This window comes from Pan paniscus, chromosome 3 (genome assembly GCF_029289425.2).
Source record: "Pan paniscus chromosome 3, NHGRI_mPanPan1-v2.0_pri, whole genome shotgun sequence".
Lineage (NCBI taxonomy): Eukaryota > Metazoa > Chordata > Mammalia > Primates > Hominidae > Pan > Pan paniscus.
Genome location: NC_073252.2, coordinates 59,585,985 through 59,611,121, shown reverse-complemented (window position 1 = coordinate 59,611,121; position 25,137 = coordinate 59,585,985). Strand labels below are relative to the sequence as shown.

Genomic DNA, 25,137 nt, shown 5'->3' with positions numbered 1-25,137 from the left:
TTTTCTTATTGCTAAACTTCCTAAGATCCTGCCTTTCCTAGCCAATCTTTAATATCAATAGAAAATGCTCATTTTGCAAACTAGTTAGAATAATTCTTGAGCCTCCTCCATTGCTTCCTCTCTAAAAGAATGCATTTTAGGCCTGAAGCAATTTTGCATCACCCCTATGGAATGAAAATGTATACATAATTTTCAGAAACCATTGGTCTCTTTTTGCCTGTACTTTCTAATAAAAATAAGTTATTTACCAAAATGCATTCCTCTCCCATAATATCATAACTAATAGTACGCCACATTTCTGCTTTTCCCAGGAGACATCAGAAAGAATGAAAACTCTGCCGCTGTTTGTGTGCATCTGTGCACTGAGTGCTTGCTTCTCGGTAAGTATTCACCCAAATAAGTTTTTTCCTTAACTATCAATAACAAACATTTAGTGTACCTACCTGAGACTTTTAAAGCATAATAGGTAACCCCTATTTCCAAGAAGCTTGACATCTTTTATTTCCAGGAAACCTATAAATATGGATAATTGGCCGGTGCACTGGCTCACACCTCTAATCCCAGCACTATGGGAAGCCTAGGAGGGAGGATCACTTGAGCTCAGAGAAGTTCAAGACTAGCCTGAGTAACATAATGAGACAGTATCTCCACAATAACAACAACAAAAAAATTTAATTAGCCAGGTGTGGTGGTGCGTGCCTGTAATCCCAACTACTCGGAGGCTGAGGTTGGGATCTTAAGCCTGGGAAGTCAAGGCTGCAGCAAGCCGTAATCATACCACTATGCCACAGCCTGGGTGACAAAATGAGACCCTGTCTTAAAAATATATACAGATAGGTAGATAGACTAGATAGATAGGTAGATAGACTAGGTAGGTAGGTAGATAGAGCATAAGGAAATAATTTGTTTCATTTATCCAATATCTATAGAGCACAAACTTTATAGTGAGTGTGATGAGAACTGACACAGATGAAAACCCAGATTTGTAAGGCCTTTAGGTCTTGGTGTGGAATATGGTTTCAAATCTGTCAGGAAGTCTCAGCGTGATCAAAGCACTCCCAGGGGAGTTACATGACAGGATTCTCAGGAGAAGATAGGTAGCAGGTAACAAAAGCTCAGATAAGGAGACTAGTCAGGAAGCTATGGCAGTGGTCCAGATAAAAGATGATGGTGACTTGCACTAAATTTCAGCAATTAAAAGGTAAGAGTGGGTTTAGGATATATTTTAGTGATTGAGTCTACTATATCTTCTGCTGGATTGTATATGTGGTAAAAGAAAGAAATGAACAGGCCGGGCGCGGTGGCTCATGCCTGTAGTCCCAGCACTTTCGGAGGCCAAGGCAGGTGGATCACCCGAGGTCAGGAGTTCAAGACCAGCCTGGCCAACATGGTGAAACCCCGTCTCTATTAAAAATACAAAAATTAGCTGGGTGTGGTGGTGGGCACCTGTAATCCCAGCTACTCAGGAGGCTGAGGCAGGAGAATTGCTCGAACCTGGGAGGCAGAGTTTGCAGTGAGCCGAGATTGCATCACTGCACTACAGCCTGGGTGACAGAGCAAGATTTTGTCTCAAAAGAAAAAAAAAGAAAGAAATGAACAAAAACGTTCTAGTTTGGGGCATGTTACATTTGAAATGGCTATTAGACTTCTACATCAAGATATCAAGAAAACAGTGGATATATGTTGTCTGGAGTTCAGAAAGAAATCTAGGGGTAAAGTCTATATTTAAAACATACTTGAAGCCATGAAACCTTACAACATTTTCACCTAGGGAGAAAATGTAGGAAGTTTAGATATGGATAGAGAAAATGGAGGACCCACAAGAGGGGACAGGAAAGGATGGCTTCCAAAATCAAGAGAAGACTACAAAGTGGACCTTCTATCTTTAAGAAATTTAGGGTGTACTGGCAAAGGAAGATTAAAATTAATAATGATATAATGTGATTACAAGGTGATACATGCTGTAATAATAACCATATTTTTCTCTCATGCTATGTACCTGTATTTATTAAATTTTATTTTGACAAAATTTCAAATAAGAATCAAGAAGTGGAATGTACTTTTTTATTGAATGAGGATGGATAGCCTCAGAATATTACGCCAGTAGAGTAGAGAGAGAGGGGGCAGAAGAACTGATGAAGTGGACGGAATTTACTCTTGGATATTCTCATATTTCTCACTTACCATATAATAATCCCCAGAAAACAATCAGGCTTTTTCCCGGACCCTAATGCTGATCTCTGTGACTAGAAGAGTGTTCAAGCTGGGCTCAGAAGATGTGGGCTTAAACTCATCTCTAATGTTTACCATCCAGATGAATCTTGAGCAATTTAGAATCTATTTATAGGGCCCCAATTTCCCTATGTGTAAAATAATAATAACACTATACGCTTCACAGGGCTGCTGAAGGGTAAATGAGAATTTATAAATTATAAACTATAGTGTAGATATAAAAATTATGACAAGATTATTGTAATCTCAATTTACATACTAGTTGATAAGGCTTTAAGTTCTGAATATGCACAGTGATGTTAACTTTTTAATAAGTAAAGTTTTAATAAGGAATCCCTGGCTACCAACCCCTCTATATTGAAAGAAATAATTTTCCAATCAACACAAGTCATGTTATTGTGAAATGATGAATCTGGGTTGTTCTTTTGAAGTGGCCTTTCATCCTAACTCCCTCAAATCCAGACACCTAAAGAATCCTTTCTTCCAAGTGCTTAGAATAAATAAAACACTTCAAGCTGCCCAAATCTCAAAAAAGTGCCTGGTGAGAGAAAGAGTTTCCAAAGAACTTGAATATGAGAAGGTAGCACAGAAATACCTTGACCTGATCCTTAGAAAATACAGGAATGTGAGGTCAGGAGTTCGAGACCAGCCTGGCCAACATGGTGAAACATCGTCTCTACTAAAAATGCAAAAATTAGCTGGGCGTGGTGGCCCACACCTGTAATTCCAGCTACTTGGGAGGCTGATGGAGGAGAATCACTTGAACTTGGGAGGCAGAGGTTGCAGTGAGCCAAGATCGTGCCACTGCACTTCAGCCTGGGTGACAGAGCGAGACTCCGTCTCAAAAAAAATAAAAAGAAAAGAAAATACAGGAATGTACCGGAGATTAGCAACAACCCACAGCCAGAAAAGGTCAGTCCTGGAGCTCTAGCAACAACCTGCTTTTGTGGAGTGATTTCAGGGAGCAGATAGTCTGGCTTCTCTCTTCCAGATGTCCCAAAGAAAGACTTGAAGGGATGTATTCTGGAGTCAGATGAAGAGCTCTGTCAACTATAGCATTATTTAGCATAATGCTTTCATTCTCTTTAAAAAAGGATCACAGATTTTCAAATGGTCATAAAAATAAGCTGGTAGCAAATGAAGAAATGAATTGTGCTTTCTAATTTCAATTAAATGTAATCTTGGGCCAGGTGCCGTGGCTCACACCTGTAATTCCAGCACTTTCAGAGGCCGCGGCAGGAAGATCACCTGAGGTCAGGAGTTCAAGACCAGCCTGGCCAACATGGTGAAACCCCCATCTCTACTAAGAATACAAAAATTAGCCAGGCATGCAGTACACACCTGTAATTCCAGCTTCTAGGGAGGCTGAGGCAGGAGAATCCCTTGAACCCAGGAGACGGAGGTTGCAGTGAGCTGAGATCATGCCACTGCACTCCAACTGGGTGACAGAGTGAGACTCTGTCTCAAAATACAAAAGTAAAAAATGTAATCTTGGCCTTGCTGTCTTCTAATTCTCTTCCTTTCTGACTAATTTTCTCCTCCTCTTCCTTCCTCAGAGAATTTGGCATTCCTCTAGTTATTTTAGGAGTCTTCTGCTTTCTCATACCCTCCTTTCTTGCTGCAAGTGCCATGTGTCTCTCCTTCTCCTTCCCTTGACTCCAGCCTACTCTATCCTTGTTCCTCACGTCTTCTCCCTCTTCTCTGCTCTCAAAAGTACAGTTTGCAAATGGAGAAACATTCTCCTAAAAGTTACTTAGTCTGAGACTCAGTTTTCCCATCCATATAATGAAGATAATAACCGTACCCACCTTATGATATTACTAAGAAATTAAATAAATTTGTATTTGTAAACCACTCAGAATAGGGCCTAACATAAAGTAAGTGTTATATGAAGACTTTTTTAATAAAAATAAATAATGAATGTGAACAGGCAGGCAGGGTTGCTATCTTTAATACACCCTCCCTGGCATATCTATATTTATTATAAGGACCTCCATACTTCAGTCACCTAAACTCAAACTTCAGAGGCATGCATTTTCAACTCCTTCCTCTCTCAGACTTCTCTAAATCCAACTCTAGTCTACAATTTCTGTTATAACCACCTGTAACTGCCAATCATAATAACTAATCAATATATTAAGTAAATCAAACAAACTGGTCATTTGATACATGTTCCAGGCCAAGCTAACTTTAAAATTAATAGGATTTTAATCAATTTGCCTTCATATAAAAATGTGGTAGGTATTATTTTGGTCACCTAAAGTAAAATAGCTGAAATTATTTTACATATGAATAAACACTTTTAAATGTTAATACTTTATTCAATAACAAATTAGTTATTGTTATCATTTCCATGCATTTACTCATTCAATTAATAGCTAATGAGTACCTGCCATATGCCAGGCATAGTTTTAGGTATTGGACTTACAGAGGTGAATCAAAGAGGGGCCTTCGTGAGGCTCATGTGATTAAGGGAATGAACCACATAACTATTTCAAAGCAAATAAAATTAGACTTTGGATCTGGAATTTAATTTAATCCAAATCATTTTATAAATGAATAAGCCGACATCCAGGCACATTAAGTGACTTGACCAAAGTCACTCAGCTATTCAGTGGCAGACACAGGACAGAGCCAAACCTCCACTGCTGGTCTGTTGCAGCATGTTTCATACATGTTCCTGTAAGATCTGGACATTCTTTGCAACATCCTCAGAGACCATCTGGAAAGGGAAAGACCGAGATCATGGAATGTGAGGCCCTCAATCCTGCTTCAGTCAGAGCAGGTCCTTAATTATGTGGATTGCATATTCAATCTCCAGGGAAAGATCTATTTGAACAATATGACCTGTTCTATTTTATATGAGAAAACAACTACCCCTGTAATGGAAAGGATCTCCTCAGAGATTCCTGGAGTCAGCGTTACCGATTCTGAAAACCTATGCCCTTTTAAGAGAGATTTATGGAAAAATACCAAAGTCATGTGAGTATCAGAAGCCATTATGTTAGCTATTGGTTGTTCTCAGTTGTGAATTAAAATTTCCTGGACAATTTAATTTTCTAAACAAATAATACTTTCTTGTATTGACGGATGTTGTGGAGAATGTCCAGGTCTTAGAGGAACATATTTGAAACACACTGCAACAGACCAGCAGTGGAGGTTTTAGTCTGTCCTGTGTCTGGCATTGAATAATTGAATGACTTTGGGCAAGTCACTTAATATGTCTGGATCTCAGTTTATTCATTTATGAAATGATTTGGATTAAATTAAATTCCAGATCCAAAATCTAATTCTATGACCTCTTTGCTTTGAAATAGTTATGTGGTTCATTCCCTCAATCACATGAGCCTCACAATGGTCCCTGTTTCATTCACCTCTGAAAGCCCAGTACCTAGAAGCTATTTTTGAGGTTGGATATATTAGTCTCTGAGGAAGTTATCTTAGTTAAACAACTCAGCTAGTCTCTCAGAAGTTGTCACTTCATCTGCACTAAACTTTGTGTCCAAAGAAAGCTTTATAACTTGCGACTGGAATGATTTACCCATTTGGTCATCTAAAAAGGGCTTCTGTGAACATCATTAGGAAGAAAACGTAACCTATCCTTGTTTGGGATGTTCTCATTTATCCTGTTATATTTCTTTTCTCCAATTGAATATAACTGATCACTAAAAAATGTAGTATGGGATTGAATACAGGGAAGAGGGATATAAAAGGCATGAAGTATGTTTACAGATAAGAAACTGAAACAGTGATGGTACTCTAACTCAAATAATGTCAGCAATGGCTAAAGGAAATAAAAATATTCATCTTGCAAAATGATGACCCACATGGCATAGAAGTTATTTTCAAATTTTGAAGGACTTCTGGATCTTCTGTAAATCTGCCAAAACAAAATTAGGACCAAAGGATGGAAATCTTCATGAAGAAAATTCTACTCAGTTAAGAATGAAAATCCCAAAAAACAAACCTACATTCAGTGTCAAGAACTCTCTACCAGGCTGCCTTAGGAATTACAGTAGTGAGTTCCTAATCAGAAGAGGTTAGATGCATAGACTAGAAAGCCTTTCAGCAAGTGTATTGATAAAAGATCAAGTATCAGATGTACAGTTGGACTGGATCAGTGTTCTTTTCAGATGTAAACACCTTTCAGAAATCATGAAAACCATTGGTGCTCTATCCAGACAAAATGCATAAACATGCAAATTTTCTCTAAAAATCAGATGATTCATGAACCCCCTGAATCATGAATTCTGTAATTCTAATTTTTTAAACAATAAAGTTAAAAGGTAATGACCAAAGTTGTTTCTCCAATTTATAAAGGCTAAAACTGTTTCCTGAAATATGGAGAACATGAAGCTGGGGTGGGATATTTTGTTTGTTGGGGCTTTGTTGTTGTTTGGCTGTTTCGTATTTTGATGATGGTAGATATGAGGGGTGTAATCCAGAAAGGGCTCCTGGATCTCAGTTGAATGTCTTTGACTAAAGTTTTGTGAACAGGCTGAGCAAGCAGGAAGCTTTTGTGCTGGGACCTCAGGCAGTAACTTGACCATTTTCCACCAGAGGAAGAAGAGAGGAACTGTAAGCACAAAAGTTCGTATCCAGCTAAGCATTCAAGCTAGAACCCACAGGAATATATTCATCCCAGCTACCTAGAGAGTAGACATTTGACAAAAGAAAACTCTCTAGTAGCAATTCTTTCTTGAAACTTGGTGAAATTAGGAAGATAATCACTTGACTCAATAATGTACTCTGGTTTCTAATCCCAGCATTCCACAAATACCGCTCATCTCATGGTCAGCAGTGATCACCTGATTGATAAATGGATACTTTTTTCATTTCTTACATTTTCTTTCTTTTCTGCAGTTCAGTGAAGGTCGAGAAAGGGATCACGAACTACGTCACAGAAGGCATCATCACCAATCACCCAAATCTCACTTTGAATTACCACATTATCCTGGACTGCTAGCTCACCAGAAGCCGTTCATTAGAAAGTCCTATAAATGTCTGCACAAACGCTGTAGGCCTAAGCTTCCACCTTCACCTAATAACCCCCCCAAATTCCCAAATCCTCACCAGCCACCTAAACATCCAGATAAAAATAGCACTGTGGTCAACCCTACCTTAGTGGCTACAACCCAAATTCCATCTGTGACTTTTCCATCAGCTTCCACCAAAATTACTACCCTTCCAAATGTGACTTTTCTTCCCCAGAATGCCACCACCATATCTTCAAGAGAAAATGTTAACACAAGCTCTTCTGTAGCTACATTAACACCAGTGAATTCCCCAGCTCCACAAGACACCACAGCTGCCCCACCCACACCTTCTGCAACTACACCAGCTCCACCATCTTCCTCAGCTCCACCAGAGACCACAGCTGCCCCACCCACACCTTCTGCAACTACACAAGCTCCACCATCTTCCTCAGCTCCACCAGAGACCACAGCTGCCCCACCCACACCTTCTGCAACTACACCAGCTCCACCATCTTCCTCAGCTCCACCAGAGACCACAGCTGTCCCACCCACACCTTCTGCAACTACCCTAGACCCACCATCTGCCTCAGCTCCACCAGAGACCACAGCTGCCCCACCCACACCTTCTGCAACTACACCAGCTCCACCGTCTTCCCCAGCTCCACAAGAGACCACAGCTGCCCCAATTACCACACCTAATTCTTCCCCAACTACTCTTGCACCTGACACTTCTGAAACTTCAGCTGCACCCACACACCAAACTACTACTTTGGTCACTACTCAAACTACTACTACTAAACAACCAACTTCAGCTCCTGGCCAAAATAAAATTTCTCGATTTCTTTTATATATGAAGAATCTACTAAACAGAATTATTGAAGACATGGTGGAGCAATAGTATATTATATGTTGTAAAGTGTTCTGTCATTTATAAGATGTGATTCATGAGTGCAGAACTACCATCTTTACTTTTAGCACCAATCCCAACATGAAATTATATTACTCAGATTTAAAGCACTATCATTAATCTTTCAATCTAATTATTCACCACCACAAGACCTATTAACAAGACAAAATGCCTCTATCCCACAAGCCAGATGCAGGTCTGGGGTTCAAAATAACTCTTTGGATCCTACAGAGATAGCCTACTGAGGGCAGAGAAAGTCCTTAGATAAAGAGAGAATATTGTATGGGCCATCAGCCATTTACTTTTCCCTGAATGTTAGAAACTACAAAACCACTACCTTGTACCCCCATCAAAATCCCACCTGAACCATCTAATCCTATAAACATAAAGGGGTAAAATTGGAACTCTCCAGATGAACAAAGACATCTAAATATCTGTAGATAGAAACATGTATCTATCTAAATATATTGATAGACCTGTCATTGTATTGATTAATGACAAAACCCTTTAGATAATTATCTTCAATTTTAAATAAAATTTTATTTCACAAATATGAGCCAAGAAAGAGGAAAGTTGATTTGAAGTGAGGATTAGAAGTGAATGACAATAAAGTCTGGCAGCCAAGCACGAACCAAGACTGGCACTATTTTTCTTAGTGTATATAATTGTTTAAACTGCAAGGTTGACATTTATTGTGTTGTGTCTAAGTTAATTTCGATCTAATGTTCCTGATTCTAGCCTCTGTGAACAACAAGAATATGTTTGTGTATGTTCACATGGTGTTCATAGTATTTCACTATCAATTCAATTAATTCACATAAATTCCATGTGAAATGTATTCAACAATGGAATATTTTCTAAAACATTTAGTATACATTTGAATGTATTTTAAACCATGCCAAACTACTGCTTTAATGTCAAGTTTGCAGAATTGTCTCTGAAAATAAAAACCCTGACTTTAGTTGTAAAAGAATAAAAATTAGCTACTTGGTATACGGAGATGTTAATTTGGGATATGGAGGCATTTTTATCTTCTGTCACTACTACTTAAAACTCTGATGATTATGTTAGATTTTTTTGCTAACTAATAAAGATTTCAAACGGCAATTTATATTCATTGTGTGTATCTGGAAGTTTCTTGCCTTTCTTAGACTCTGAGACTGGTGAAAAGAGACCCAGATGAAAATTTACATTTTTGTCAGCTCTGCCACTAATCAGTCAAGTGACTTGGGTAGGGCACTCTATCTCTAAACATTAATTTTCTTTATTTTTTCAAAATGATTAATTTACTTAAATTAACTTAATCTTACTTCTTAATATATGTTTCCAATCCAAATTATGTGTTTGCCCTATGCTTCTCGGTCTGACAGTTAAAGACCCCATCTCCCTCACTTTACTCTGTCCATCTAGGCTCATTTTGGTAGCTCTGTATAGACCAGTCCATGACTGATCACTGCAGGAGTACTGGAATCTGGCCATTTCTGCCCAAAATAGAACTCCTGCAACAGGTAATCTTTGCTTCAGATCTTCCCTTTGAGCCAAGGCTTTATCATATCTACATCATGGACTGAGGCTTTCCCTCCTAATCTTGCTTTCTTCCTCTCTTTCCTCTCACGAGTATCTGATCTGCATCATAATGTGAAAGCTTTCCCTGCCCACTTCTCCCTCATCCCCCTATTTTCATATGCAATTACTCCCCAGTAAACTGCTTAGTTTCCAAGGAGAATGGGGAAAAATAATAGAAAGTAGAATAAATTCACTGACTGCCTTATTGATAAAAGCTGAGAGACAAGATACCACTTAAAACTGACAAATCAAGTAGTAAAAACTTAAGTATATGTAAGCAAACAAAATAAGTGTTAAGAAATATGACATTGTGGACTAACACTGGATGGTGTGTAAAGAGAAAGTAAAAGGAAAAAGATGCTACAGGTTAATTTTTTTTCTCATAGTAGGAAACCAATAAAACTGCCTTAAGGAAGAGGAAACTCAGGGTATCACATAAAGATATTAATATGTGACTATTAAAGTAAAATTAAAATATTCCCATGTGTTACAACAACTACCAAAAAATAACAGGATGGAACCCATAAAAATTCATAAATAGACCCAGATGTATACACATAATTTCTGTACATACTTGTGGTGGTTAATATTGAGTGTCAACTTGCTGAGTTTTCCAGCCTTCATCTGTCTCCCATGCTGGATGCTTCCTGCCCTCGAACATCAGACTCCAAGTTCTTCAGCTTTTAAGTTCTTGGACTTACACCAGTGGTTTGTCAGGGGCTCTCAGGCCTTCAGCCACAGACTGAAGGCTACACTGTCAGCTACCCTGTTTTTTAGGTTTTGGGACTTGAAGCGGCTTCCTTGCTCCTCAGCTTGCATATGGCCTATTGTGGGACTTCACCTTTTGATCGTGTGAGTCAATACTCCTTAATAACCTCCCCTTCACATATACATCTATCCTATTAGTTCTGTCCCTCTAAAGAACCCTAATATAATAATTAAATCAGAGGTAATACGGGGCATTTTAATAAATTTTCTTGGAAAAAATTTGAGAGCCTTTTGGAGAAAGATACACACCAAATTGATCAAAATTATAAATTTTCCAAACTTAAGTACTAGGAAGAAACATGGATGAATTCTTTTATAACCCTAAAATAAGGAAGTCCTTTCTAAATATAACCCTACAGCCTAAAGCCAAAGGAAGAAACATTGATTACTTTGCACAAAATTCTATATCTTTTATGTGGATAAAAATGTTAGAAAAATAAAGAGCAAATAACAAACTAGGAAAAAAGCACTTTTTTGTTTGTATCACAGACAAAAGGTTAATTTCTCAATAAAACACAAAAAGGTCCTATGAATGGAGAAGAAAAACAGGTCAGTGTAAAAAATGACAATGATGTGAGCAGACTACTCACAGAAAAAAATGATAATAATAATACAGTCCCAAGTATATGAAAAGCTGCTAAACTTAATTTACAGTAATAGAAATGAACATTAAAACTACACTGAGATACTATTTCTCATCTAATACATGGGCATAAATTCAAAAAAAGACACCTTTTGTGGGTGAGGCTGGGGAAAACAGGCCCTCTTATACTTCACTTGTGGAAATTAAAAATGGAACCTAGAGAGCAAAATCTGATAATATCTTTTAAGATCTCAGCTATATTTACTCTATTACTCAGCAATACCATTTCTAGAAATCTATCCTACAGATATACCTGCACAAGTACAAAAAGATATATATATACATATATATATATATATATATATATATATATAAACGTATCCATTGTGGCATTTAATAATGTCAAAAGAATAAGAAAAATCTATGTGTCCAGATATAGGGATCTGGTTGAATAAAACATGGTAATTCTACATGACAAAATGTGATACAAGCTATGAAAATGAATCAGGAAAGCCTGTGTTCTCACATGGAGAGATCAAGATATATAAGAAAGGTATTTAAAAAAAAAAACCAAGATGCAGAATAATATATAAAGTATACTACATTTTGTATATGAGAGTGGACAAAATAAACAAGTGTATGCGTATTTGCTTATTTTTAAAAAAAACTATATATAATACTATATATAGTATAAATGTTATATAAATATACATATATACATATGTATATATATTAGGGTTCTCTAGAGAACCAGAATCAATAGAATATGTATATGAAAGGGAATTTATTAGAGAAAAATTGGCTCAACAATCACAAAGGTGAAGTCCCAGGACAGGCTGTCTGCAAGCTGGAGAACCAGAGGAGGCAGTAATGTGGCTTAGTCCAAGTTCAAAGGCTTCAGCTGGGGAAAGCCATCATTGCAACCCCCAGTCTGAGAATGAAGGCCTGAAAGCACTCAGGATACCACTGGTGCAAGTCCCAGAGTCCAAGAGCCAAAGACTCTAGAGTCTGCAGGAGGAGAAGAAGACTTCCCAGGGCAGAAGAAAGAGATGAAGCAAAGGCGAGCTGAGTATCCTTCTTCCACCTGCTTTGTTCCAGTTGGGCTCCCAACTGTTTGGATATCGACCACCCACATTGAGGATGGGTCTTTCTCTCTCAGTCCACTGACTCATATATTAATCTCCTCTGAAAACACCTTCACAGACACACCCAGAAACAATACTTCACCAGCCGTCTAGGCATCCCTCCATCCAGTCAATTTGACACCTAATATTAACTGTCACAAGTCCACTGCTGGTCAGCTTGGCATCCATATGCATCTCCTTAGACCAAACAATTTCCAAATAAAACCAACAACAAGGTCATAATTCTGCCTAACATAATACAACTACCCTGCATACTACCAAAAATGCGCTTATCCTGTCCTCAAAAGAGGAAGTAAAGTTCTTCAGTGATGTTTACTCCTTTTCTGGTAACTTAACATCCCATAGCTTACATACTATGATGTAATATTAAAAATACTTAAATACTCACCCAAAGTTCCATCAATCTTAGGTTACATGTTAAAGGAATAACAGAGGAAAGAAAATAAAAATATTTGTTTAATATATGTATATATATACATATGTGTATATATATATTATAGAGATGCACAAACATATTCTTAACAAAATAGGGAGGAAATGCTTACAACAATTACAGTTCTCATTTCTGCAACTGATCATGTGGTCATAGCTGATATTTACTACTACCCATTCTTTATTTTCTTTGTTTTCCTGGTAAGTCAAAGAGAATAAAGAATGGGTAGTAGAAGAAGGTAGTAATAAATACCAACTATGGATGAAATCTTTCCCTGTGGGGTGACCCAAACTTTCCTTCCTGAAGGGTCTGGATCATTCATAGTCCTGTCTGGATTGGGTTGTTGTTGGATTGGGTTGGATTGAGGTCAATTTCTCATTGACCTTAATCACAGGACATAATACTAAGAGGCTACCCTAAGGATCTCTTGTATTCCAAACATAAACTTCCTTACCTCCATTGTGGAGTAGCAATCCAACTTCCCCTTAGTAGTCCAGATCAATCACCCCAATCAATGTCTTAACTCCCTTTTTAATCTATTGACTTGGAGGCACTAGGTGCTTAAAGCAGCCAGTGGCAGTCTTACTTTCCAATTCTTTGGAATTATTGTTGTGTCTCCCAGTAAAGAATTCCTTCCTCTGAAACTAAGACCTCTAGGCCAGCAAAATATAATCTCATGGGAACAGGAAGCAAAAATTTTGCTAGCAGATCACTAGGGTTGATGGTGAGTGGTGCCACTCCCATTTCCACCCCTTGATTGCTGAACCTGTGAATCCTAACTATGGGAGAAACAGTGTCATATATTGGATGCTGATTCAGAGCACTACAGCCTTCTGGAGAACTCTGGCCCAACTGTGCAAAGTACTGACACCTACCTGGCACTGTAACTGCAACTTCAAAAAGCCATTTCACTGATCTATCAAGCCAGCTACTTCAAGATGATGTGGAATATTGTTAAGACCAGTGACTTCCACAAGCATGAGCCTATTGCTGCACCTCTTTGGCTGTAAAGCAAGTTCCTTGGTCAGAATCAATATGGTGTGGAATACCATGACTGAGGCTAAGATATTCAGTAGGTCCACAATGGTAGTTCTGGCAGAAGTGAGAGCTTTCCTTTGGCTTAATAAATTCTCCTCCACTCACTCTCCAGTGTCCATGCACCTAATTGTTCCTGGTTGTGAGACAAGAACTCGGACCTAGCTGAGCTAAGGAATGGAAAGTCTGTATCACAATGCTTCACCAACCATCTAGGAATCCTTCAATCGAGTCCAGTTAATACCTAACAGTAAGCATCACAATATGGATAAACAAATACCTAATTTACATAGTTACCTAAAAGAGAAATGAGACAGGGGCATTGCAGAAACTAGACTTCTGTGTTTATACCCTTGTGGATAGTTTTGTATTTTGAACCATGTAAATACACTACTTATTAAAAATAAATTTTAGTTGAAAAAGCTGACAACAATAAACACAATAACGATGTAAGTCATAGGCAGTATATTGTATTAGTTTTCTATTACTGCTGCAACAAATTACCACAAACATAGTGGCTGAAAACAACACAAATTTATTCTTTATAGTTTTGTAGGTTAGACCTTCCACACAGGTCTCACTGGGCTAAAATCAAGGTTTTGGCAGGGCTGAGGTCCTTTCTGGAGCTTCTAGGGAAGATTTATTCCTCACCTTTTCCAACTTCTAGAGGCTGTTTTCTCCATCTTAAAGCCAGCAATACTGTGCTTTTCTTCCATTATCACATCTCCCTGTGACTCTCTTCTGCCTCTCTCTTCTACTTTTTATTTTTTACGGCTATTTCCACATTAAAGATTATACTCGTGATTATATTGTGTATACTTGTGATTATATTATGCCCACCAGGTGATCCAAAATAATAGCTCAATTTTAAAGTCAGACGATTAAAAAAAACCTTAATTTAATCTGTAACCTTAATTACCTTTGTATCACATAATTTGACATATTCATGGGTTCTGAAGATCAGAATGTGGATGTCTTTTGGGTCATATGTCAAAGGTAATGAGTTTACATCAGCAAGGAGAACATGCTGCAATTCTAAACAGAGTGTGAAGATACGCCTCGCTGAGAAGATGATGTTCGAGCAAAGATAGGAAGAGAAAATCTTCTGAGCCTTTCTGATCTCATTGTTGTTCTTCAAACTATGCACTCGCTGACCTCTGGGTCTATGCATGACTGTCCTCTTTGCCTGAAACTCCCTTCAGCCAAATATCTTCATGCTTGACTTCTTTACTCCTTCATGTTTTGCTCAAAGATAGGAAACAGCAAGTGGGGTACAATTTATAGTGGCCAAGCTTAGAAGTGTCATACATTTTTTTCTGATCATATTCCATTGGCCACAACTAGACACGAGGCCCTAGATACAAGGATGGTAGGAAATTCAGATTAGCTGTGTCCCTAGGAACTAAAAATGGGTTTGAAAATGGGGTTGAATATTGAGCCAATGTCTTTTACAACTTTCCTTTTCATAGCACATGGAACTAATTAGGTATGCTTTTGAAAGACTTAGTAAATATTTGCATGAGTCCCTAACTGCCTGGCAGGTAAATTACATATTATGAGTATAAAGTTTTAATAAAGAATTGGGCATCTTAGTGCTAATGGCAATGGGAATCCAATGACCCAAAAGAATTTACATAGCTTAATCCCAGCACATGAAACTCACTGGGAAATCATGACTCAAAAAAATCACTGTTCCTCAGCAATGAATAGATATGAGAAGATCTGCTGCCAAACATCGTAACTGCTATTTCCTTGTGTGGATAAAGATTATAACTCTATAAGCGATCTTCCCTTCCAACAAAACTTTCTCCTATTGCCAATAAACACTGAAGACTATAACAAATAGTATGTCCCTTAACATAATACAGCCACTGGCCACCATCGAACTTCACCAACATTTTGACCTCTACATAAGAAGACGAAACCAAACACCGCATGTTCTCACTCAAAAGTGGGAGTTGAATAATGAGAACACGTGGACACAGGGAGGGGAACATCACACACTGGGGTCTGTCAGGGGGTGGAGGGCAAGAGGAGGGATAGCATTAGGACAAATACCTAATGTAGATGACGAGTTGATGGGTGCAGCAAACCAACATGGCACATGTATACCTGTGTAACAAACCTGCACGTTGTGCACATGTACCCCAGAACTTAAAGTATAATAATAAAAAATAAATGTAAAAGAAAGCAACTCCTTATAAAGGTAGATACTGGAAATTCTGAATTTGAGACTTCTTTTACTCAGATTCTTTTGCATAAGAATTCATAGCATCATATTATCTTTTCGTTTTTTTATTTTTAAAATGTGGATGCTTTATCCTGAGGAAACAGACTTGAAACAGGAACCCAGATTTCAACATTTGTAAAGAAAAGAGAGAAAACGACTTTTTTTTTCAGAAATACAAAGAATGGAGAGTTGCAAACTCCAGAGATTCAGAGATGACCTAGTCACCTGACAGGGTTGTATAAAAAGTTAACTCTCAGCAAATGGAACATTTTTCAGGCTGCTCTGAGTCAAGGCAGTGACAAATATACCTCTGTTACACCTCTATGATTATCACGTTTCCTTCTGCTTTTATTGCAATAATCTTACATATAACTTTTATTTTAAACATTGACCTTCTTCCCACAGGAAACTTGCTTTAGAGATTTCTGTATTCCCTACTGTGCCCAGCGCAGAGCCTGGCATAGATAAGTTATGTAACAAATATCTCTTACATAATTGAAGATGCTGGGGATTTGGGAACTGAGATATCTGCAATGATTATATTTACATAAGGGCCATACAGCTGGAGATCACTTTACATCTCTCAAAGTCCTGTCACATTACCAGATCATTTACTTCTTACAGTGACTCCAGATATGAGATATGTAAAATTCCTGAAGATTTTCTCATCATTATTATTCACAAGGCCATGTCTCTTAAAGATTATATATAAAAACATAAACTGCATTTTTTTCAATTAACTTGAACTTAATCAATGTATTCATCAGTGTGGCTGAGGAATAACCATCTGACCATTTTCAGGACATAACAGAAAAAGGTGAAAACACTCTCCCTGATTCTTGGACTTCGGGTAATGACTTCCAGCTTCTTGGTAAGTCTCATCAAGCACTATCTTCATCCTTCTTATTTTATTCAGATCACCTTTGCAAATACACAGTGATAATTCTCAACCTTTTTTGTGTTATCTGAACTTCCCAAATGTTAGAAATTTTGGCAGCACACTTAACAAGATTGAATTGTATCCATTTATTGAGCTATTCACTTGTCATCCTTCAAAGATGACTATGGCTACCGTGTGGAAAAAATGTACTGGATGAAGATGCTGCGTTAGCAGCTCTGAGTCCCTTCCCCAAGATTAATCCCAAATTAACTACAGAGAAAAAAAAAGCACTATGAAGGAAGAAAACTGGGAAAATATGGAGTGAAGGGATGGGGAGAAGTGTTTAAACTGATGTATGACATGGAAGGTTTTGGCTTTGGCAGAAGGCAGGTAGGCTTGGCAATGCAAAGAAGACAACATAGAAAGGGAACCATAGGGGTTCTGCAATCTGCTCTCCCCGACTTTGGCCTTTGGACCTCTGGCCCAGAAAACCTGAGGGGTGAGTTGGGGCAGCACAGAAGCCCTGTCTCACACAGTCCAGATTTCTCCTTCAGGACCAAGGCATTCAAGCCTACAGCTGCCTGCATTGCTGGTTGCTGACAGCTGATAGCCAATTCCCTCTCCAGGAATTGCCCTAGAAGAGAACCAACATATAAGCCCTCCCTAGGACAACCTACATTCAATTATTAATTAATGGAGTCAGGATAGTGGAACCAAGTTCTGGCCCCGTTGCCTCAATGTTAGACACACTGAATGGCTCTCCTTGCTCAGAAACTTTGGAGAGTTGCTTCCCTCGAAAGCCCAGCTATGAAATACAATCTGAGGAGCACTTCCTCCTATTGGTGCTTCTCTCTGAGATGCAAAGAGCTATTCTGCAGCAATAGGAGCAAAGAAATACGAGGAAGTGTGGCCGGGCATGGTGGCTCACGCCTGTAATCCCAGCACTTTGGGAGGCTGAGGGAGGCAAATCATGAGATCAGGAGTTCGAGACCATCCTGGGCAACAAGGTGAAACCCCATCTCTACTAAAAATACACAAAAATTAGCTGGGCGTGGTGGTGTGTGCCTGTAATCCCAGCTCCTCAGGAGGCTGAGGCAGGAGAATCACTTGAACCTGGGAGGCGGGGGTTGCAGTGAGCCGAGATAGCACCACAGCACTCCAGCCTGGGGGACAGAGTGAGGCTCCATCTCAAAAAAAAACAAAAGAAAGAAAGAAATATGAAGAAGCAGGTCAGCGAGCGAACTGACTCCTGACGAATGCTGAAAGTGCTGCAAGCTCAGTTCATTTTCCTTTCTCCCCTTCCCTTCTTCCCTGATTAATTTTAAAAAGTTTATAGGGACACTCAGACTTATATCTTCCATACCCATCCTACTACACAAAATAGAATGGAAACTATCATGATTTGCCCCCTATTTATCACTAGCTCAACAGCTCTACTAAGAAAAAGCAATGTTCCTAGACAGAAAATGGCATGTGAATGTCTGACATTTGGGCCTATCAGTACATAGATTAAATAGTACTAAGCCTTTTTTAAACTAAATACTGGATAAGTCCTATCATTTTCTTCCTACACTTAATTGATCATCTTTCACACACCTGGGGTGTGTGCACCCAACCCTGTAGATTTTCAAGGAAATGCAGTTAGCACCATGACTTCTGTGCAGTCCCTGTGCCCAGTCAAAGGCCTATCTTTGTTACAAGAGTACAGACAATACAGTCAAGTAATGAAACAACTTCCAAGATAAAGGACACCCTATTCAAACTTTAGGATTCCTAGGTTTGAAGTTGTGAGAAAAAGAATAAGGAAATGCCAGTGCCAAGAGTAGGTTTAGTGTAAAGCCTGTAGAGTTTTTGTTGACAGCCTCTCAAAGTTCAATTGTCACTAACACAAAAATATACTAGCATCAACCAACATTGCAAATTGTTTGTCTAACCTTTCTAAAATCCACACTTTTGTGGAAAGTGGAATAGAAAATATTTTGATGTTCCTTCAACTTATCTTTAGTTAAATCTCTCTGTGAACACAGGTCAATGTGCCAGGATAGAAAACAGTTTGGCTTCATTTAATAATTTTACTCTTTTCTCAAAATAATTTATCTCAAATAAATATATGGGTAACTGATCATATTATGTCTTTAAATTTTATTACGGTGCTGGAGATATGTATCCAAACACAAAGAAAAAAACTTTAAAATATAAGAAAAGTTATACTTAGGAATCATATTTTTTAATGGGAAGAACAAATTTATGTTAGGATAAAGCATCTTTGCACTTAATTCTCCCACACCACCCTCTCAACAAAGTTAATGAATTTAGTCATGTAATATTATAAACATAAAACAGTCCACCTGTTTAAGATCATTTAATATTAAGTTTTCACAAGTACTGAAATATACAAACATGGCCAGATGTGGTGGCTTATGCCTGTAATCTGAGCACTTTGGAAGGCTGAGGTGGGCAGATCACTTGAGCTCAGGAATTCAGGACTAGCCTGGGAAACACAGCAAAATCCTATCTCCACTAAAAATACAAAAAATTAGCTGCACATGGTAGCATACACCTGTAACCTGTAGTCCCAGCTACTCAGGATGCTGAGGTGGGAAGATCCCTTGAGCCCAGGAGGCAGAGGCTGCAGTGAGCCAAGATCATACCACTTCACTCCAGCCTGGGTGACAGAGTGAGATCCCATCTCAATAAAAAATATTAATAAATTTAAAAATAAAATATACAAACATTTGAACAGCGAATTAAAACCCTGTATCACATTGCATAAGATATTATACCATCCCTGGAATTTACCATGAAGTAATGGCTGAAGATCTTAGACAGGTAAATAGCTCCAATTTGTATCTGCTATCCCTTTTCAGTAAAATTGTCTTGCTGATATTAAATATCAGTTCTCTCTAACCCCTAACCAAGAATAGATTTCTAACCCACTAAAACAAAAAGGATATTCTATTATTCTCTATGTCTAGTACAGTAAATGTGTTGCCTAGTACAGTAAATGTGTAGTATGAGTAATGGTCATCCCACATCCGGGAGAGATCTGCTATGCAAACTGTCTTCCACCTATTCATTCAGAAAACAGTACTTACTTACTTAAATGCCATTCATTTTTCCAGATATCCAAAACATAAGATAAGCCATGCCTTCCCAAACAACTCTTAGTCAAATGTGATATTTGATTCCTGGAACACTTGCACAGAATCCCCTGGGGGACCTTCCCAGGCCTTTGTTAATTCTCTTAAGCCAGCTCCAAACCTCCTCTAACCATATTTACCAATCTCTCCATTTCACTCTTCAAAACTTCTTCAAACAACCCACTTACTCAATTAAATCCACAGTTGAAGTACTTATATACACTTACATTTCCATCAAAGAAACTAAGTACACCAAGATATATTTGAAGAATGACTCTGAAAATCAAAACCCTGTACTGGGTGATATGCAGAATACTAAGGAGGGTGATCCCTAGCCCTCCAAAGTCATTAGTTTCAAATGAATGCAAGAAAGTAAAAATTACTGACAATTCAAAGCAACTTAATAGGGTCAATGACTGGTGATAATAAATGCTCAGAAAAGACAAGGAATATTTGATGATTTTGTAAACATTTGCTTAAATTAGAACCTAAAAGAAATTTGTACACAATTTTAGACAGAGAAAAGGGAGGTCCAGGAGAAGCAATAAGAAAAATGTGCTTGATGTATCAGGGTAAACGAGCAAAATAACCTCGTTTGAAAGGAGAGTTCATGGTAGATAATTGCATTAGTTTGTCCGGACTATCAAAACAAAGTACCACAAACTGGGTGGCTTAAACAACAGATGTATATTGTTGAATTGTTGCTAGAACTGTGTCGAAAATCAATGTGTCAGCAGGGTTGATTCACTCTGGGAGCTGTAAGGGAGAATCTTTTATGCTCCTCACTTAGCTTCTGGAGGTTTGCTGGCCTTCCTTGGCACTCCTTGGGTTGTTCATTCATTACGCTAATCCTTGTCTTCATGTGCACATGGTATTCTCCTGTGTGGGTATCTATCTGTGTGTCTGAATGTTCCCTTTTTGTAAGAACATCAGTCATACTGGATTAAGGCTCACCCTAGTGATCTCATTTTAACTTAATTTCCTCTGCAAAGACCCTATTTCCAAAAAAGATCATACTTTGAGGTACTGAAGGTTAGGGCTTTAACATATCTTTTTGAGAGGGTTACAACTCAACCCATAACAATAATAAAGCGAGAGATGGTGAAGATGTGGGATCATCTTGCATAGCAATATCTTACCTGCTAAGCAACAGGGAAATTTTTAAATCTCATAAGGAGACATGTGACAGGATGAAAGTGTTTGGGAGGAGGTTATAATGGAGGGATAAGGGTGATAAATCTTGCACAGGAGAGAGAGAAAACTTAGAATTCAGACAATGTGGAAGCTATTACAATAACCCAAATGTAAGGTCCCGGGGGCAGCCTGGACTTCCTTTTACAAGAGACTAGTAAGAAAAATATATATATGCAAGAGACATGAGGGAAAGAATAAAACGTGTTGACTAATTAGATATAGGCGGTAGCAAAAGGATTCCATGCTCCGAATGCAAGTGCTGGAAAGAATAATGGAGTCAGGTTGGGAAACCAACTGCTCAGAGGCAATAAATTTGATTCTAGATATGTTAAATTTGAGGTAGCCTCAGGACTTTGAAGCTGAATGCTTAGTAGGCAGTACCAGAAGTTAGAAAGAGATCAGGTTTAACCTTGTAAATGTCAGAGTCATCATCAGCTAAGAGGATTCAAGGTTTCCTTTCACAGATCTTCAGAAGTCTTTTCTGAAATAAATTCTGAGAAGATTTAGCTCAACTCTGATCAATTAATTTTGCCACCGATTTTGTGAGCACCTGCTCTTGAGCGTGTGAGGCTGAGAATCAAGGTTAATGAGGTTTGTGAGTTTTGTTGTGTTTTTTTTTCAAAATAAGCTAAAATGGTAAAAGGTTTTATTCCAAGACTCAAGTGAGTATCATCAGCGTGATGTCATTTCCAGGAAAAGTTCAATATTTTAAATTCTCCTAATATTTTAGTTCCTCCTAAAAGCATGTTAGACACTGTATAAAATCACATTGAAAGACACCAAGAACAATAAGTTTCTATCAACTAAAGGTCTTCCTGTGGATGCACTCCCAGTAATGCAAAAGAGTTTAGATAGTTTTCAAAACTGACTCTGAAAGTACAAGTTGTGTACCAGAAGAATATGAATCTGTATTTGCTTAAGAAAAAAAAGTATATATATATATATATATATATATATATATATATATATATATATAGGATTCCTGCCAATTTCTACTCACTACAACTACCCTTTGTTTAAGAGAAGACCATCAGTCTAGAAATGAACTCATCAAACCTTTTTACATCATCCATAGAAATCCAGTATGAGGGACATATATAATCACCAATATTTTTCTACAACTTCTCCTTGTTAATGTTTTAAATTTTGAGTTACTATCAAGAGGAAGCTTATACACAATACTAATACAAGCCAATCTGACAAAGGCTTCTACCAGGATAAGTATATGGATATTTGAAAATAAGAACTTTACCTAAAATTCTTCAACTTAAAATAGAGTTTTTAATTAAGAATACTTATGAAAAATGCTAGGAAGCATTAACTGCAGCCAATCCAAAAACTCAAATGTGCCCTAAGTGAAAGAGGTGAAATATAATATTTTAAATTAAGATTCAAAGTTTTGCACATTGGAAAAAGAAACATGAAAATTTTTAAAAGATTTGAAGTTTTCAGTGACTGAATGTGACAAAGAAAAGAGTTTTGTTGTATTTTGTATTCGGCGACAGTTATTTTGGGAACAACCCTTGCAACTAAGATGAAATACAAAATCCAAACTCAGGCCATAGTTTTAAAAGCTCTGCATTAACATGCCGCTGGCTCTTCTCCAGCTTTATCTCAACCACTTCCCTGTTAACCACTGTATTCTGGCCACAATGGACTCTTTAAGATTGGCTTTTTTTTTTTTTTTTTTTTTTTGAGACAGAGCCTCACCCTGTCACCCAGGCAGTGGAGTGATCTTGGCTCACTGCAACCTCCACCTCCCGGGTTCAAGGGATTCTCCTGCCTCAGCCTCCTGAGTAGCTGGACCACAGGCATGTGCCACTACACCTGGCTAATTTGTTGTATTTTTAGTGGAGACAGGGTTTCACCATCTTAGCCAGGATGGTCTCGATCTCCTGACCTCATGATCCACCCACCTTGGCCTCCCAAAGTGCTGAGATTACAGGTGTGAGCCACCACGTCCGGCCAAGTTTGGCTATCTTTCTAGACAGGGTTTACCTCAAACCCTTTTCCCATAACTCCTTCATTGTCTTGCTAACTTTACTTGCCCTGCAGGTCTCAACATGCATGTTACTTCATCAAAGTGGTCTTTCCTATCCTTGCCCTACCTCTCTCAATCTGAATTGTCCCATTACAATTACTCCCTCTTATCGCAGTTTATCATTGGGTATTTATTTGTATACTTATTTAATTAACACTTGACTCCCTCAATTGTGTAAAATACATGAAACCATGGGAAAGATTAGACACTTGAATGTTATTTAGAGAGCAAAACAGAAATTGTTACTCTCATTGCAACTGTTATTTCCTCACTAGCACTTGTCACAATTATACAACTTCTTAATGTAATAAAAATGTAATTATAGATATTTGGAATGTTTATTTGCTGATTTCTGTCTCCTCCATTTGCCTATACCTCCAACAGGATAGGGAACGTGATTGTTTTGTTCTCTGTTTATCCTCAATGGCTACATAAAGAGCCCGGAGCAGAGCAAAATCTCAACAATTTTTTTGTGGCTAGATAAAAGGATAGGTGGATGGATGGATGAATGAATAGATAGATGGATGAATGGATGGATAAATGGATGAATGAATTAATGAATAAAATGAACTTTGTGGTTAATCTTCCCTCCAAGAAAAGGATTTAGGGTTTGAACTTTGCAATAAAAAATCAGTTTTCGAATAAATATATGCCTAACCTGATCATTCTGCCTTCTCAATCTTCCCAGTGTAGAATGATTTATAAATGCTCCATGAGAAAACATTGAGACAGTTATGTCCTGGACCCCAGTGTAGGAAAAGATGGTATATGCAGTTACTCCTTCTATTTTCCTACTGTCTCATCTTTAATTATTCCCACAAATATTACATTTTGCTGCTTGAAGCCAAGGCTCTCTCTCCTCCAGCTGTTCCATTCTTCCCATCTCTATGTCTTCAACCCAACTACCTGGTACCTTCTGTGGTTTGAACACAGTGCCAACACAACAGGCCTACCTCAAATAAGCAAGAGCAAAAGCCAAAGCCTCCTGTTAATGATGGACTCTTTGGGTGATCTTGGATCAATAGATCTGATAGAAACACAGTATCCCAGGATGAAAGAGCATTAAAATACATACTTAAGATGACTCAGGCCAGGTGCAGTAGGTCTGGCCAGGCACGGTGGCTCACACCTGTAGTCCCAGCACTTTGGGAGGCTGAGGTGTGAAGATCACTTAAGGTCAGGAGTTCAAGACCAGCCTGGTCACATGGTAAAACCCGTCTCTACTGAAAATACAAAATTAGCCAGGCATGGTGGCGCACATCTGTAGTCCCAGCTTCTTGGGAGGCTGAGGCAGAAGAATCGCTTGAACCTGGGAGGCGGAGGTTGCAGTGAGCAGAGATTGCACCACCGCACTCCAGCCCAGGTGACAGAGCAAGACTCTGTCTCAAAAAAAAAAAAGACTCATATTTAGTTTAGTTCAATTGCCCATGTAATATTTGAATCTATTTTATAATTAAGACTTGTAGAAGCAAAAAGAAAATGACATGTGTAAAAGTTTAAATCAAGAACACTCTGTCTTTAATTTCTCTACCTTATCCCAAGAATCTACCATGAGCAAATAAATCTCGGATTTCCTTTCCTAACACAAAAGCAGACTATTGTCAATTGCAAGATTAACAGACTGAAAAGAATGAGAATCATAAATGAATCAATAAAGAACAGGTGTTTGTCTAACCTTTTTATTGACATATTCACAGAAGATGATTGAAAGTCCAGCATTGTTTATTGACAATCCATTAGCCTTGTTTTGTTGAACATAAGATTTGATCTTGATTTACTCAACATGCAAATCTATATTTGTATATATCTTTGTGGCTTTTAATTTATAATTTGGGAGATTTCTCTAGACTGTAGTTAAGATACTCTAAAGAACATCAAATTACTGTGTTATATCAAATTAGTAACTATGAATTTTTCCTACACAGGGATTAGCAGCACACTATCTTGAACCTCTCCCTTGAATAAGTTACTCATGTCTTTAAACAGAAATGGTCTAAAATTTTTCAG

General features: G+C 38.0%; 1 protein-coding gene across 1 annotated transcript; it reads left to right on the top strand.

Annotated features, from left to right (window-relative positions):
• Positions 1 to 326: 326 nt before the first annotated feature.
• On the top strand, positions 327 to 8,106 carry MUC7 (mucin 7, secreted). Its single transcript, XM_034958069.2, has 2 exons — positions 327 to 380; positions 7,096 to 8,106. Exons 1-2 carry the CDS (start codon positions 327 to 329, stop codon positions 8,104 to 8,106), a joined length of 1,065 nt encoding a protein of 354 aa, XP_034813960.1.
• The last annotated feature ends 17,031 nt before the right edge of the window (positions 8,107 to 25,137 follow it).

Coding starts and splice junctions, on each gene's coding strand:
- MUC7 (XM_034958069.2), top strand. CDS start 327: ATGAAAACTCTGCCGCTGTTTGTGTGCATCTGTGCACTGAGTGCTTGC. Junction 381..7,095: donor CACTGAGTGCTTGCTTCTCG/GTAAGTATTCAC, acceptor TCTTTTCTGCAG/TTCAGTGAAGGTCGAGAAAG.